The following is a 17,865-nucleotide window of genomic DNA, read 5'->3' as shown; positions in this document are numbered from 1 at the left end:
TGGTCACCCCAGCCTGGTATTCTTGAAAGAGCCCTGTGTGTGCCTCCATGTGTATCTTCCCAGCAGTTACCCTGATAGCCAGGGTCCATCTGAGTCCTCGGCCAGTGAAAAGAGGAAGAGGCTCCTGTTTTCAACCCTAGGAGTTGGATTCTGGATCTTGCTAATTGTGTTGCCCACCCCCCAGCTCCCAAATATGGGAAATTATAGAAAGGGAAGAAAAGGAAATGTACCTGAAGGAGGGAGACATTGGCAAGGCTGAGTCTGAAGAGGTAGTTCCTGTGAAAACAGAAATGGAAATCATAGGTCAGGCTGGTTCTGTAGGCAGGACCCCAGGCAGCAGCCTCCTCACCAGGGCCTCATGGGGTGCCAGGACTGGGTGCCAACTGCGGAGGGCCTAGTGCAGCTGAGACCCCAGGGAGAGCGCTGTTTCCATTGGCTCATTTACTCTTCACAAGAGCCTAGGAGTAGATACAGGAAACCCCATTTTACAGATGAGTAAACAGCTGGGGTAAATGGCCCAAGACACAGAGACAGTAAGTGAAACCCAGATTTGTCTACCTCCAAGCCCCACGTGTCTGTTCCCCACTGACCCAGCAGGCCCAGGGAGGAACCCCTTGACTCCACCTTTTCCAACCACAGAGCCCGTTTCTGTTGGACGTAAAGCTTCACAGAGCTTTTGCAGGGACTCAGGCCAGCTTCCTCCTTCCCTGGCCCACCACCCTGACCCACTGCCCCTCCTCAAACAGGCCAGCCGGCTCTCCTGGCTCCACGTATCAGGCCCCTGGGGTCCTGTCTGCTTCCTCATCTCTTGTAGACCCTCCTGCAGTCAGTGACTTGAGATCTGACCTTTCCATGGCCACCTCTCTGGACCACCCTATGTCGTCTAGCCCAAATCACCCCATCCACCACCTCATGACCTCCCCCCCCCGCTCAGTCCAGCCTGCCCAGGGCTGCCAGACCCCCAAACACTGTTTTCATCTTATCAGCCCGCTGCTCAAAAACCTTAAATAACAATAATGATACTACTGCTAGTAATAACATCAGACACTTTTTTTTTTTAAATAAAGATGATCTGCAAGGGGATCTTAACCCTTGACTTGGTGTTGTCAGCACCACGCTCTCTCAAGTGAGCCACGGGCCAGCTATATCAGACACTTATGGAGCACTCATAGGTATCAGGCACTACTGAGATTTCTTTGCATGGACTTTGGAGCCAGAAAGCCAACCCACATGGACTCAGAATTTGGGAGTCGTGCAGGTGGCAGTATCACCGGGTCACAGTATCTCAGGAAAGCGATTCCAGGTTCACAGAATAGACCCTGTGGCAGAGACAGGGAGAATTCCAGCTCAGTTCCTTGCTGAGCGCCTTCTGAGAGCCTCAGTGTCTGCATCTGTAAAAGGAGAACCTAATGCCTGTCTTTCTTATTTCACAGATCTACAGAAACAGGAATGGTACGACGCACATTAAAAAGCTTTGTTAATGTCAAGCAGATGAAGTCTTGGTTTTCCCTCAGAATTTTCTTTCTTTCTTCTGTCTTCTTTCGGCCATTCCTCTTTTGGTTCCTGAACTTTTTAGGAATTACTTTAGAAAGTTCCAGCCTACCTCAGCTGTGCTGAGAAGAGAAATGAGGGGAAAGGTCATGGAGTGGGCCAGAAAGAGAAGGAGGGGCCCTACTGAAGGAACCCAGGGGCCGGAAGGAGGCACCTCAGGCTAGGACACTTCTCTTCCAAGTCTGGCTCCAGGCCTAGGCCCCACTCAGCTTCTTTGCTGTCCTGGGGCTGGGTGGACCTCACCAGTGACCTTGGCTCTAGGCCTCTGCTGTCCCTCCCCAGGCTCCTCCCCAGGTCCTCAGCAGAGCTTCTCCCCCCCCACACACACCCTCCTGGCCTGGAGACAGATGGGCTCCAGCTCATGGCTCTGCCCCATCTGTCTGCTCAGGTAACACAGGCATCTGCTCACAGCTTTAAAGAATTAGGGGAGACATTACATCACTGTATTCATTTTTATCCCATCAAAAATCATTCATCACAACATCGCATTTGGCTCTTCTGGGAGATGAGAACAGAGAGATGTCTGTAGCCTGACCAGCCCTAAATCCCTTATGGAATAAGGCAGGGCTATAAAGGAATAAAAAATTTTCCTAGCCTGAATTTCAGGGGTTGAGGGGGTCAGGAAGAAGGGGAAAAAAATGTCAGGCAGAAGAGAAGGAGGAAGGAAAGTGACCTAGAGAAAGGAAGAGAAGAAAGCAGCTGGGGACCCACTATACTGGCTCTAAGCAGCACAAGGGACCATCAGGGATTGCTTACTCCCCCTGTCCATTTGAGGACATAGGCAGGCTCAAGGACCCAGAAAAAGGTGTAACCTCACCTGTGTGTGAGAAGCCTCCAGACATGTACATGGGGAAGCCCTAGAGTGGATCAGGAAGAGCAGTGCGAGCACAGGCAGGTGACTTAACCTCTCTGAGCTTCAGTTTCTTGGTCCACAAAACAGGGGTAATCATACAACCCACCGCCTGCGGTTATTGTGAAGATCGGATGATTTACTGCATGCATGACTTACTACATGTATGAGATTATTTATTTCATGTGTGATTTATTACATACATAGTATGTAAAATAGTGCCTGGCACTTGGCAGGAGCAGAAGGAATGGCAGCTTTCAAAATGCTTCACAAGTTGCATGCACAGTGGAGTCTTCAGATGCCACTATTGGGTTTTTAAAAGTACATATGTAAAACTGGTGAAATTGGAATTAGGTCAAAGGATAGTATTCTGGTTGTAACCTATGACAGTTATGCAAGATGCTACCATTGGGGGAAACCGGGTGAAGGGTACATGGCATCTCTCTGTATTATTTCTTAGAACTGCAAGTAAATCTACACTCATATCAAAATAGAAAAAAAAAACAATTCCTCTCCTTGCTGGGAAAACAAAGTCCATACTCTTGTATATTTGCACATTTACAGATTACCTCTGGGAGGACAGACCTAGGGAGGGCCCTGTTTGTGTGAGAGGGGTTGGCCCTGCTTTTCACTGTGACTTTTATGCCTTTTGAATGCTATACCGTAACATGAAATACTGATACAAAATAACTAGTTAATTCAAAATTTAAAAATGAAAGGAAAATGCTCTCAGTCCCAGCTTCACAACAGCCCTGTGAGGTTGGCAGCACAGAGACTAGAACTCAGACTTTACAGATGAGGAAAGTGAGGTTCAAAGGCCAAGAGCACCCAGGACCAAAACCCAGCTCATTTCATCCCAGTACAGTGTTCTGTTCTTGACTTGCCTCCCTTTCATACAGCCAGCAAAGGGGTGGAGACACAAAGGAAAGCTCAAGGGGCAAGGGTGGTCAGCTACGGGGCAGCCCAGTGGCACCCTCTCCCAACCCCAGACCAGCTGACCCACGACCTCCGGGGTGGAGGGCTAAAAAATACCAGTGCTGTCAGAGACTAGCAGAAAAGACTAGCTCTGGGGCTAGGAGACCTGGGGTCTGGTCCCCACACTCGGTTGTCATCCTGCTCTGTGATCTTGAGGGAGTGCATCAGAGTTACCTGCTGGGCCCACCCCCGAGTTTCTGATTCAAGACGGAGTGGACCCAAGGATGTGCATTTCCAACAAGTTCCCAGGGGATGCTGGTGCTGCTGGTCCAGGGACCACACTTCAGGCCCACTGGAGTAGACCATCTCTAAGCTCCTTACCTACCAGAGCCGACGGTCTATGGCTTTATGAGGAATTAGTTCTTCCTACTCCACACCAGAAAGTCTCCCTAATTCCTCCCTAGGGAATACTGCCTGTTGAATACTGGATCAGGAAGGTGGGGATGCAGGAGCCAGGCCAGAGGGAAGTGAAGTCCTTCATAAAAGAGTCGCATGGCCTGTGCCCGGCCACCCCACGCAGCAGCCAGCAGGGGGCTCCTGGGCACCTTCTCTGCACAAGCTCCCAGGAGTTTGCCTACTAGGCAGGTCCTTGCAGCACAGCAGGGACCGGGCAGGAGGTGGCCAGCAGGCATCTCTATTCTCACTAAGTGCCAACCACTGAGATATGAGGGCTGGCTGAGATGGAGAGGTCTAAGGGTCACTCTTCCTGCCCCCCACCCAACCCCCCCCCAGCCAGCCACCACATGCTTCCTTTAGTGGGTGACAGACATTCACACACACAGAGGGCCTGGCAGAGAACAAGAGAACACTAAGCTCATCACGAATAACAGTGACTCCACCCAATTCTAAGCACCCTTACTCCTGGCCTAACCCTCCTACACCTCATTACCTGGCTCCCACGATGAGCTGGTTCCTGGGGGGATCCAGAGCAAGCTGGGAGAAATCTCTGGCTCCAGGGTAGGTGAAGTTATAGACCCACGGCTTCAGATCTGGGGGGAGAGAGGCAACCCTTCAGTTACTATTGGACCAGGGGCTGTCAGCTACACCAGCATCAGACTGGAGAACAGAAGGGGTGAAAGTTGGGGTGAAGTGGGACAGAGGCACCCAGGAGACCTGGGTTCCACCTGCCCACTTCTGTGAGCAGCCAGCTGTGTTGGCCCAGGGGCAGGGATGGGGGTGTGGTCACTGTTCCTGCCACATGCCCTAGCTCAGAGGAGGGCTCTACCCTCCCCTGATGTACTTAGGGAAACCTGTAATCACCCTTAACTCCCCCCAGACCCTCACCAGCCACCTCAATACACACAGGCAAACACTGTTCTACCTCCAAAATGTCTCCAAAACCCGTCCACTTCTTTCCCTCCATACCCCACTCCCATGCAAGCCACCGTCATTTCTTGTCTGGACAGGTGCCAGCAGCCTCCTAACAGGACTGGCTTTCTGGCCTGCCCCCTCCAGTCCATTTCCCACAAAGCAACCAGAGTAATCTTTCTAAAACGCAAATGTGATTATGTCCCTCTCCAGTTCAGCACCCTTGCAGAGCTCCCAAGTGCGCCCTAGAAAAGTCCCAACTCCTGGGAAGGCCTTTGGGTTCTGGCCCCACCATCTTCCTGAGTCAAATGTCTGGTACATTAATCATTTAGTGACTAACTGAAAGTGATGCTTCATCTTATACATTCTCTCAAGCTCTCCACCCCCCACACACTAGACTAAAACACTTCACACTTCCCCAAATCCATCCACAAACCATTGCACTTCTGTTGTCCCTCAGTGGAACAGTTCCTGTTCACCCCCAACCTTGCCTCCTCCAAAAAGCCGTCCCTGACTCCCTTAAGCCATGGTTACAGACTCCCACAGTCTTCTATTTTACTGCTATCCCAGCCCCATCCCACTGTGTGTCTAGCCTGATGGTTTGCCCTGGGGACCAGGAAAGCTCCTGCTTCTTGGATCTCCAGGCCCAGCCCAGCACCTAGCAGTGTTTGAATGAATGTGTGAATAGTCCTTGACTCCCTTCTTGTACCAGGAGAATCGGGTTTTCAGACAAGGTTCCATGGAGACAGGATACACAGTGGGTGGGTGGTCAGTGTCCACCCCATCTCCCAGGAAGGCTCTTCCCAGCCAAGGCTGAAGCCTTTCAAAGGGATTGGGTGGGCAGAGAGGAGACTTCACAGTGGTGCTCTGAGAAGGTGAGCCTGGGCAGTGCCAGCTGACTTTCCCTCCGCCACTCTTGCTGGAGACCCATTTCCCCATCTTGGTCCACAGCCCCTTATCAGCTCTCCCTCAGCCCATGCCTCATGGATAGGAGCGACCTGGAACCAGTAAGGAGAGCCGTGGGGCAGGGGGACCTTCATGTGATGGGGGTAAAGAAGGGGCAATGCGAGTTGCTGCACTTTCTCCCCACAGTGTGTCAGCAACTGGCTCACAGAAGGCCCAGAGGAGTGTATGTGTGTAATCCAAGGGAAATAAATCATTGCTCATTATCCCTCCACTAGAGTAAAAGCAGCCCTTCATTTCTGCATGACAGGCAAACACTTAATCGCTCCCTGGAGAACTGGAGGTTTTGCGAGTTGGATGTTTTTCAGAAAACTGTGATATGCATGATGAAAAAAAGGAGAAAGAAATTCTGCAGCAAAATGAAGCAAACCCCTTCAGCCTGCCTCTGCCCCAAGCAGGTGATTATGTGTTGGCAAGAACTGTTACATAGCCACAATGGCATCTGGGCGAATATAGGGATAAAGAGTGGATCTGCAGTCCAGTGGGCTGGGTTTTTAACTGACCTCAGGGCCATCCTCAGAAATCCTGGTAGGATATTATACTACCTTAGAGATGAAACCAAGGGTCCTCCTCCTCCAGGAAGACTTCCTAGATTATAACCTCTACACTCTAACTTTATTTTGTTCCACATTCTTTCTACTTCTTCTGTTCCAGTCACATTGTATGTTATTGGCACTCTGCGTGTGCTCAAGAGTTTTCTGTGGGGGTGGAGGGAGTGGCTGCTCCCTAACAATAGCAAACAGGTTCCACTTTAATTCCCTCCTTCCCTGCTGACAGAGGCATTCCAAGTATGGGCAGCTGAATGGGAGAAGAGGTGACTTGACTGGTCTGCATCAAATACTCTACCTGGGGACTTCTCAGCTCAGTCTTCATTCTTGGGGACAAGGTGAAAAAAGATGAAATGGCAGGAGCTGGGAAGACAATGGGGAGGTGGTGGTAGGGGCTCCTTCCAGTTTCTGTCCCTCTCCCTTAGCCCAGAAGGCACCGATATGGGCAAGGGGGACGAGGTAAGGGAGGAGAGACACAGCTGGGCACAGTGCCGTGATCCTGGGGGAGCCTTGGGAAGGAAGCCAGCCTCCTCTTATTAAACAGGCAAAGGGACCAGAGGGAAGGCTGTCTTTAAAACACCAAGCACGTTCTGAGCTCCATGTGCAGTGAAGGCTTTGGACGATGACTTTAAGAGAAAAATGACATTCTCCATGACGTGCCTCTGATTTTAATTATAGTCAATTCAATTACCCACTATGTGGATTAACCACCATCAGTGTTAACTCCAGGCTGGCTTCTCCCTGCCGCCTAGAAAGGCGACGCTGTGGCAAATGAAACAACGTGCAGGCCAAAAAGAACACAGGTGGGCCCCTGTAAAAGAAACCCACAGGAGAAAATTTAACCTTTCAAATGTCAGATTCTGTAACTGGCAGCTCCTCTTGGATATTTGGGGGTTACTTGCAGATCAGTCAGGTGCCAGGGGAGAGGGAAACTCACAGCTGCAAGGTCAGAAGCCTACGGACCAGCCGCAAGTGAAGTGAAACATCTGAGGGGTTTTGGAAAGTAGGGTTAGTGCTGTGCGGGCCTAGGGCAACTTCTCCAGGACACAGCACCACCCAGAGCACAGTCCTCACCTGACGTGAACTGAGTCCATACTGCATGATCAGCAATGCTAAAGGATGTGAGGAGATGAGAACCAGTCCTAGTCTAGGGCCAGCTCGGCTGGAGGACCAAAGGCAGTGACCTTAAACAACACTAGATAATTGAGTACCCAAAGGAAACTCTTGTTCACCTCTGAGGTCCCACAGCGTCCACCTCTGTACCTGGCACCAAGCAGGGTCCAATAAAAATTTCGTGAATGTATAGGAAAACTCAAAGCTCAGAAAGGGGGAGGGGCTGGGGGTGGGGCATTCCTTCATTCTGTAAGAGGGTGGGTGAGAAATCAGATTCACTCAATTCACACCTTAAGCTCAAAAATGGTCTCAAGGAAGCCAGGCACTCAGGAACACATCTTCCCTCTCTCTAACCCTCTCCCATGCACCCAATTTGCCCCAGTTCAGACCAGCCTGGCTGGGGGACAGGGATTCCCCTCTCTGCTTCCATTGTCCATGCCCCAGAATCAACCAGGCCAGTAGTGCCCCTGGTAAAGCCCCTGAGAGGAAATGTTTTATTAGGAGCTGTCACAGGGGCCCCCAATGTGAGGAAGACAGCCCTAAGAATCCTGCTCCTGTCCTCCCACTCGGTCCTTCCCTTCAGCGACAGCCACCAGCACTCCAGGAGCCATCAGAAGTCTGAGGGTGTGCATGCGTTTTGTAGGCTTAGGACACTGTTAATTTACTTTAATCCACTTAAGCCTTCAAAGCCTTGGATCCCAGCTCAAACAAGACCGCACCACATTGCAGCCGAGAAAACAGCTGGAAGGCTTCCTCCCTGAGACAGGAGCCAGCGCACAGCTGGGAATCCCGCACTTCCAAAATGCCCCAGCCTCCCCACCTAGCAGTCCCCAGCTCTCAGCTGTACCCCTTCCCCTCAAGTCTCAGGCCAGCCTTGGACTCATTGATTAATTGTTCTGCTCTGTTTTCATCTTGCTCCACCCCATGGGCCACGTGGAATCCCATATGATGGGGCTGCACATCTTCCCATGTAGGGCACCAGACCGCTCTGCTGTGGGCAGTGTAAAGAGCAATATGTGGGCAGTCAGGCCTGGCTCTGACAAGTCTTTCCAATGCTTCATGCCTCAGTCTTCCTGTTCGTAAAAGGAGGCAACAGTCTCCTTGCCCTTCCTACCTGACGGGGTTATCACGAAGAGGAAACAGGCCAGTGTTGATTAGATTTGAGAACCAGGGGACCCCTGAGACTACATTGGCAGGTCCCACAGTGAGCTTCCATGTAGGTGGTGGATCCTGAAGTATTAATGTGATTATAACACAACCAGGGACTCCAAACTGGTTAGCAGGTCATGGGAGAACATCTGGAACACTCTCGTATTTGTGCTTTGTTTTTTAGATTATAGTCAAATGTATATATGTACTAATTTTAGAAACTCTCATAGAGAACTTATGGACCCCTTGGAATATGTCCAGTGACTCACAAATCCCAGTTTGGGAAACACTTTAATAGGATACTCTCACGCCCTCCCTTGAAAAACAGAAGGAGTTATTCACCCGGGCCCCTGTTGCTGAGGATTCCCAGGACCCCAAAGATGTCATCTCTGCAGCCATTTTAGAGCAGAAGGAAGCTTTCCAGAGATTTCCAGATACTTTTCTAATGAGTGAGTCATCTGCATTCTACCCCCCATAGTCCAAGAAATGGAGTCTATGCTTCCAGAAGAGCTAGAATTGAGACCATTAACTAACCCTTGGCTACCTCCACCCAGGGCACCCACAGGTCCTTCATTCTCCAGCAACGGAATCCCAGCGAAAGGAATTCCCCCAGGTAAACATGGACAATGTGCCTCAATAAACTTCCTGGAAACAAAAACGAGACCCCTCCATCCTTAAATCATCTATCGCCAGAAGAAGAGTCTCAGTACCCTATAGGAAATGAACATTCCAAGGACTTCCAACAGCTGGAAAGATCCTGCTGATGTCTGACCTAAGTTCTACAGGACACAGTCATTGCAAGAAAGAACAAGAGGGAAGCAGCTCTCACCTTCGAAGGTCACGGTGGGGTGCTCCCTCAGGGTGCACAGCTGCTGCTCAATGCTGGGCTCACTGGAGATATCCTGGGAGCTGCAGAGGTGGGACACCAGCAGGGTGAGGATGGGCAGCAACATTGAGACGGCCAGGCATTCCAGGGCCACCATGGTGGGCTCCTCTGCAGTCCTAGCTCCCGGACAGGCTGGGGAGAAGACCTGCAATGCAAACACTCAGACTCACCAAGAGCTCCCTCCACCAATGCCCACTTCCCTCAATTTCCTCGTGGTTGTCAGCGGCCCCACGGGGCTTTAAAAATACTTTTATATCGTATTTCTGTTACTCAGAGTTTACCCTGCTCTAGTAATGCAAAGTTATAGATCATATCTTGAAAGCTAATTTCCCTTGTAATGGTATTATGGACAAAACTGACAAATTATAGAGCCTTTTCTATTATGATCCCAAATGGTTTAAAATTAGTTTTGATGATAAAGGTGGTATCTTAGGGATTTTAATAAATGGAGCTGGGGCAATGGGTAGCCATTTGTAAAAAGATAAATTTGGATCCATTACTTACACCGTATACTAGGAAAAATTCCAAATGGATAAAAGATTTAAATGTTATTAAAAATACTAAAGGAAAATTTGGGCAGAATCCTTTCTACCTTGTAGTGGAAAACCATGATTCAAAATTCAGAAGCCATCAAAGAAAAGATTGACAAGTAGACTACATTAAAAGCACAAACTTCTGCATATCCACCCTCCCCCAAATGCAACATCAAGCAAAATCAAAAGGCAAATGACAAACTACAAATAATATTTGCAATTGATATTACAGAGAAGGGACTAATATTCCTAATATATAAAGAACTCCTAGGAATCAAAAAGACAACAATCCAGTAGAAAAATGGGCAAAAAATGCAAATTCAAGCAGGACTTAAAATATGAATGATACTTATCCTCACTCATAATAAGAGCAATGCAAATTAAAACTTAGTCTGAGATACTACTTCTTACTTATCAGTTTAGCAAAAACCCTAGTTAAATGACACATTCTTTTGGTGAGGCTGTGGGGAAAGAGTACTGTCATATACTGCTGGTGAGTGTGCAAAATGACACAACCCCTATGGAATGAAGCTGTCAGTATCTAGCAAAATTACCAATGCATTTACCCTTTGATGTAGCAACCTAATTCTGAGAGTCCAGACACTACTTGGCTACTCAAAGTGTGGTCCACGGACCAGTGTTGATTCATGCACTGTAACAACTCCATGGTAAGGTAAATGCAGAAATGTGAGAGTCAGTGCTTAAAAATCTTTTTTTTTTTTTTTTTTTGACAGGTAAGGGGATCGCAACCCTTGGCAGGGTGTGGTCTGCACCATGCTCAGCCAGTGAGCGCACCAGCCATCCCTATATAGGATCCGAACCTGCAGCCTTGGCACTACTAGTGTCGCACTCTCCCAAGTGAGCCCCAGGGCCGGCCCTTAAAAATCTTTATAGTAATTCAATAGGGTGATTTTTATGTATATTGAATCTAATAACAAAATATTTGGGCTTATATTTTTTTTTTTTTTTTTTTTTTGGGCTTATATTTTGCATGGATTTTTTCCCCCAATTCATTTCGCTAACAATTCATTTTTATTTAATTTTACATAAGTATCCATCTGTGACAGATCGTAAATTGAAAAATCAAAACTATTCTTTCACCACAGAGAGTTGAGAAGCAAAAACATTATAGAGTCACCTGCACATGTGCAGTGACTTACATGCAAGATTATTCACTGTGGCATTCTTTGAAATAACAGAAGGACAGGAAACAACCAAATATCCAGAAACAGGGGACTGCTTAAATAAACTATGGTGTATCTTCATAAATTGAATACTATGCAGCTGTAGAAAAGAATGAAGATCTTTTTTTTAGGTTTTGATGTAGAGAAATCTCCAGGTATATTAAGTGAAAAAAGCAAGGTACAGAACAGTTTAATAGCATGCTACCTTTTGTGTAAAAAGAGGGTAGAGATAAGAAAATATATTTATATTTGCTTGAATTAGCACTAACATACACTAGAAAAATCAACCAAAACTAATAAAAAGAATTACCTGTAAGTAGCAAAATGGTGATCAAGACTTCTCAATATATACTTTTTTATATTATTTTCATTTTTGACTAGGTAAGTATATCAGCTATTCAATAAAATGTTCAGATTTTAGAAACCTTTAAAAAACTAATTTTGATTCACTAAAACTTCTAACATGCAGAAGTCCATGGATTTCCCTGGAGGCCTAACTTGTCCCTTCCGAATCACCTTCCACCTTCCCCAGCACATCCAATGTGTCACCAAGCCCTGTGGTCAACCTCCCTCACAGGTCCCTAACCCATGGAGTGACTTCCTGGTATCACTTTGCTCATCTATGAAATGAAAGGGTGAAGTCGACCAGGGGTTCCTGACCAGGGGTGGAGGTGAAGCAGAGTCACTGCCCCTGGGGGCAGAGTCCCAGGTGGGCAGGTGAGGGATTCCAAGACCCCCAAGGGTGACAGCCGAAGAACAAGAGGCCCCTGGGTCTCCCTCCTTCTCTAAGACCTGTGCTGCCAACTCTTCCTCCCTCTTCCCTTCCTGCTGCCACTACTTTACTCCAGATCCGGAAAATTACAGTAGGATTATTTTCTTCCTGCCTCTGTTTCTTCGCATGCGTGTGAAATGGGACAATACCAATCACCAAATTGCTGAAAGGCTTTAGGCCAGCACCACTAGTTCACCCAGCAGACCCCCTTCTCTTCTCCCCTCCCCTGCCCGATCATGCACCCCGTAGGGAATTAGTCTCCTAAGCACCTCTTTGATCCCCTCATGCTCAGGCTCAAACACATTCTCTGCCCCTCCCCAGAAGAGCCTACTCATCCCTCTTAGCAAAGACCCTTGGGGGAGGTTTGGCCCAAACTTACTCCCTGGAGCGGCTTTTTACACTGTCACCGTCAGCACAGCTGCAGCCGCATGGAGCTCAGCACTGCTGTCCATCCTTGGTGCCCACCATCTCGTTTCCCTGACGCTGACCCCTGGCCTCTCACACAGAGCCACAGGGGAATCCAAGGGCAGAGCCGACCCTCTGGGGCCAGACAACCTGAGATCAAATCCCAGCTCTTCTCCTTACTAGCTGTGTGACTCTGGGAAAAATACTTAGCTTCTCCCTACCTTAGTTTCCCCAAATTGAGACTGATAAACAACATCAACTTCCTCAGCAGTTGTGAGGATTACAGGAGCTATTTCCTTTAGAGCTTGTTTGGAGGTTCTAGCAGGGGAGCGCAGCTACTAGTATACCCTTGACTGAAGAATGGTCCTCTCCTCTATCGGGGAGAGTGGTACTCTTTTTTTTTTTTTTTTTTTTAAACATGGAACTTAAGGGAATTTGTAGCTTTATTTTATTTTACTTATTTATTTATTTATTTATTTTGTCTTTTTGTGACCGGTAAGGGGATCGCAATCCTTGGTGTGGTGTCGCCCTCACCGCGCTCAGCCAGTGAGCGCGTACCGGCCATTCCTATATAGGATCCGAACCCGCGGCGGAAGCGCCGCTGCGCTCCCAAGCGTCGCACTCTCCCGAGTGAGCCAGGGGGCCGGCCCGGAGAGTGGTACTCTTCAGCTGAGTGCACAGCTTTGGGAGGGACACAGGTGGAGTGGTGACGGAGGAAGGGGACATCTGCCTAGCCAACCAGGTCAGCCAAATCAACCCTAGCAATCAATGGGGTGACAGGTGTCACAGCCAGATTGCCCTCACATCCAGGAGTTTTATCTTTTAAAAGGCCTAGAACAATGTCTAGCAGACAGTGAGTGATCAACCAGGGGGAGCTATTCTGGAGCTCTGAGGAAGAGGGACAGGGACTGTGGAATTCCCTGTTGTCCTTTGACACTTGTGTTGGGTGCCTTCCATGTGCACCTCCAAGTCCATCCCTCCCCTCCTCCTCCCTGCTCTTGCCTGCATACAGGGCCTTCCTCCCGTTTGGGTTTGGCCAACGCAGGAAGGCCACCACAGGCCAGAGCCCCAGCAAGTGGCTCCTCCAGGAGCCTCAAGGATTCAGAATTGTTCCCTCTCTCCTCCCTTCAGAACCAGGGTGGTGCCACCCCCTTGGTTACCAGCCCCGGGGTACTGCACAGTCAGCTCTTCCATATGGTTCCCAAACCCCCTTCCCACACCTTTGTAAACACTTCCTTTATTGAACTGCCCTCTCATTTCCCAGTTTGAGTGTGCCATCTGTTTCCTGTGGGGACCTGACTGATGTAACACCTAATTAGAGATATTCAACACATATGCAAATATCAGTTCTTTAGACATCAGCTGGGGCTTTTCTCCATCAGCCCTGGGCATCTAAGGTATCCAGACAAGTGCCCTCCCCCATTATTCCCAACCCTCCCCCTGCCCTATGTTCCCTTCCCAGGCCCCCCTGCCTCCCCACCCCAGGTCTGACCACCGCCTCAGTGCCCACAGGCCTGGGTCTCTGTGGAGCTAGGTTCTGAGTCAGGAGCACATCTGGGCCCCTTACCCTCCCCCAGACCCCAGGCCTTAAAGTACCTAATTCTGCAGCAGAATTTCTATTCACATTATGGTTTTTATGTAAATATGTCCTCCAGGTCCCTCCTGAATCAATAATTGCTAGATTAATATCCCTGTGCGGACCCCAGCACAGCAAGTCTGGCTGCTGTTTCAGGAAGAGTGAGGGGAAGCACAGGACATGATTGGGGGCGAGGAAGGGGTGAGGGCAGGACCTGGATCTCCTCTACTCAGCCACCTTCCCTCCAGGTGAGGGAAGAGTACAAGAAGCCAGGGTTTGCAGCTTTGCAAATTTCAGCAGAACGGGTGACCTATCCCCACATCACTGAGAGTGTTACTGGGTCTGACCTTTTGAGCAGGGTTCTAGATACCTGCAGTGGGGAGGTGACTTCCAACTTCCAAGAACACTCTGTCTTTGGAAATTGTCCTCCCTCCATCGACAGAGGTAGGTCCCAGCAGCCTTACAGGTACCACGTGATCCCCACCCCAGCCGCTTTTATTAGGACGGTCATGTGATCAAAACAGACCAATCAGGTGCCCTCCCATAGCAATTCGGGTGTGTGACCCCCAAGGGTCAAGTCAGTCTTTGTAGTGGAACCTTGAACGTGTAAATGTGGGCCCTGTGGGGTGGTCCTCTTCCACCTGCTGTGTGGGGTGAGGACAGTGTGAAGACAGAGACCAGTGACAGGGGGCAGACAGTAGAAATTCGCTGGGATGCCAACATCCTTCCAGTTCCCAGGCTAGCCTTTCCTGAGTGAGGTCTGACTACATTCTACTTCCATGAGCCAGCTCCCTCCCTGGTCCTGGTAATAGAACTTCCCCTGTTTTTGCTTAAGCCAGTTGTAGTTGTGTCAGACCAGGAGTTGCCTGCTGGTACTGCCTCCTCAGGGTCCACTGTCACCTTCTTCCTTTCTACTGGAGCCTCTGCATCCTTGAGGGGCAGGGGCAACCTGCCCTGCTCCAAACCTTTTCTACTCTTCCAGACAGAGGTGCAGTGAGATGCATGAGGAAGTCGTTGAGGGGGGAAGGCTCTAAGAGGGCTTCCCTTCTTTCCACCTAGTCCACAAGTAGGATGGATGATGCTACATTAGCCACCTACATCTGTTAGGTGACCTGCAGCCACAAGCTATGGATGGTGATGCAGAAATACAGGTGGAACCTGGGACGCTGATACAGAATCAGTTCCGGTCTGCCACCTCCAGACTTCTTTCCCATTTTTGACCACTGCACTTCTGTGCTCCTGTTTGTCTGTAAAATGGGGAAAACCATAACACCTACCTCATAGAACTGTTGGGAAGATTAAGTAAGTTGTTTTGTCCAACAGGCTTAGAACAGCACCTGCTGACTATTACTATTACTAGAGAACAATGTGCTCCTAATTCGTTTAAACCCTTGTTTTTCAGGTCTCAATTATCATCAGCCAAACACCCTTCCTATTCCATATGGTTTGGTTTTTCATACTTAAAACCAAATATTCCTAAGGCAAATAAGAATTTCTATTTCTAAAGTGTCTGTCTGATCTGATGTTAAAATAATCCCAGGATTTTTCCACTGGCAGTGCATAGCAAGAGGCCACACAATTTCCTGAGGGTTATATAATACCATGGAAAGCCCTGAGCTTGCGAGGCTGCTATACCTGGATGCAAATTTTGGTCTCATCATCTGTAAAATAAATCTGATAGTTCCTTGCCTTAGAATGTTTGTAAAGCACCCAGAACTAAATCTGGTACAGAGTTGACCCTTTATGAAATCCATTCATATGAACTTATTGGTATACATAAAACATTCAACTAGTTACTTCTGTGTCTATCCCAAGTCATTTAATCCATTTATATAATACTTCACTGAGCATTTAATGAACATCTACTATGTGCTGGGCCCTGTATAGATGGGGAAGTGGGGGGTGGGGGAGGCCCACATAACAAAGCATGGTCCCTGCCTGCAAGGAGTTTACAGTCTAAAAGGGGAGAGATGTGTCTGCAAAGAGCACAGACAGTGACCTGGGGTCTGCGGTCTAAATGGGGAAGGGGGCACCAAAAGCTCATGCTTTGCTCCGTCTCGGGGGCTTGTTGCTGGCACTGTGGCAGGGTGTTCTAGGAGTAGGGAAAGGGAGTGTGGCACCAGCTGACTCTTGCTATTTTGGGAAGCCCTCAGCAACAAGGAAAGTATTTTCCCAAATCTTCGGCCAGAGCTTCTCTTGCCTTCTCTCATGCTGCTGCCCCAATTCCCTGTGGGTCCTTGGTATGTGGTCACTGATGGTGCCTGGAGTTGTGTGAACGTATGTGCATGTGTAAGAGAATGCACCCCACGCAGCACTCCCTTGAGGGCTGCTGGCCTTCTGTGGGACTCTTCCAGGGCTCATTTTCCCAGCACGGATAGCAGGAGGAAGATTAGCTGAAACCATGGGAGTGATAGTGAAGGAGAGAGAGGCGCAGAGGGCCAAGGCCAGAGCTGTTGGGAGGCCCACGATTAGAGGGGCCTCTGCCCCGTGCTCTGGGGCCAAGCGTGAGGGAGACAGGGGCCGAGACTGAGTGTGTTGGAGCTGAATCCCTCACAGAGCCCGAAGTGGCCTCCGGACAGGCTCCCCCTGCACAACCACGCCCTCCTCTGCCCAGAACATCCAAAGGTGGGTAGAAGCTGCGCTGCCGCCCTGACGACCATCATCACTCCATTCAGTATGAGGAAGAGTAACGGGGTCCCAGCTCTCCTGCAGTTTACAAGCTGCAAATAGACTGAACCATGGGCAAAAAATGAGCAGGCAGCAGATGATGGGGATGATCTAAGAGGAACAAGATGTCCTGGGTGAGAGGGCTGCCAGTGGGCAGGAGGTCTAAGATGCCTCGTGTAGAAGGGAGAGCTCCGACAGGGCCTTGAAGGGAAACAAGGATGGAGCTTCCCAGCCATCAGGGGTGAGAGCATTGCAAACTGAGGGGACACAGCACGGGCAAAGACTTGGCCCTGGATCATCCTCAGATAACCCAGCAAGAAATGGCCAAGGGAGGTGTACAGGGAGATGAGCCTGGAAAGGAAGATCGGTGCCAAATCATGGTGAGACTTGAGTGCAAACCTAAAGCTTCAGGAGAGTTTCTGCTGCTGCAAAGGAGGACATGTTGACAGTTTGGGATGGTGGAAGGATCGGGTGGGATCTGTGCTTTGGGAAGTTAGATGGCAGCAGACAGTGGGGAGAACAGATGGGAACAGGCTACTTTTCACTAGGGCAACTCTAATAATCGGAATTGGGCACCTCTGCCTCCAGAGAACCCAGTTTTGCACTTGGAGCATGGCTGGGTCTCAGCCCGCACTTGCATTCTTGTGAGGACAGCCCAGCCCAACCGCCCCATAGAAATGGGGGGAGAATGGAGGACCAGGTGGGAGGCCACGTGGGCCAGCGCTACACCCAGGCAGGAGCTGTGGGACCACCCACACTGCTGCGACAAGCAAGTCTTCTCCAGAGCAACCAGGATCTCTTTTCTTTTTATTTAAAAAAAAAAAAAAAAAGGTATTATCAAAAGGAAAAGACAATTTATGACCCTAAAAGATGAAGGCTTGAATAACAACGGTTGGAGCGTATCAAGAGCGTGCCAGGCACTGTGCTAAGATCTCACGGCAGCTTCACAAGCTGAGAGATGCCCACGTGATCGCCATTCACAGTTGACAGGGAGGAGATGGAGGTTTTCAAAGTTACCCAAGGTCGCAGCACCAATTAACAATGGAGCTGGGATTTGAACCCAAGACTGTCTGCTGTAAAAGCAGACACTGGGCCACTACATGTCCTCATCATCTTCCCTGGAGGACAAACTGGCCCCAGCCCCATCGGCACATTCCACAATCCTGGCTCCACACATTCTCCAAACAGCCTTCTGAGTTTAATTTGGTTTCCTGAATTGGCTTCCTTACCAGGGAGAGCACTTTCTGGCTATAAATTATTAAGTTGACTTCCTGCTGCAAATCAGACTCCTGTGAGTTCGGGCTGTGGGAGCTAGCTTTTCCAGGTCCTGTTCAGCTCTGGAGAAATAAATTCCAGAGGTTCCAGATGGACAGGGCAGAGTCCAG

The 17,865-nt window shown here is 49.2% G+C and overlaps 1 protein-coding gene across 1 annotated transcript in view; it reads right to left on the bottom strand.

Moving 5' to 3' along the window:
• The window catches only part of SEMA5B (semaphorin 5B), a 48,658-nt gene that overhangs the window by 27,580 nt on the left and 3,213 nt on the right, over positions 1 to 17,865 (bottom strand). The window contains exons 2-5 of the mRNA XM_063113298.1: positions 14,579 to 14,587; positions 9,287 to 9,475; positions 4,266 to 4,365; positions 231 to 276 (exon numbers count right to left, since the gene is read on the bottom strand). Coding sequence (XP_062969368.1) covers positions 231 to 276; positions 4,266 to 4,365; positions 9,287 to 9,475; positions 14,579 to 14,587 — 344 coding nt within the window. The remainder of the gene's footprint in view (positions 1 to 230; positions 277 to 4,265; positions 4,366 to 9,286; positions 9,476 to 14,578; positions 14,588 to 17,865) is intronic.

This window comes from Cynocephalus volans, chromosome 1 (genome assembly GCF_027409185.1).
Source record: "Cynocephalus volans isolate mCynVol1 chromosome 1, mCynVol1.pri, whole genome shotgun sequence".
Taxonomy (NCBI): Eukaryota; Metazoa; Chordata; class Mammalia; order Dermoptera; family Cynocephalidae; genus Cynocephalus; species Cynocephalus volans.
Note: the sequence above shows the minus strand (reverse complement) of the source record. Positions and strands in the feature narration are given on the sequence as shown.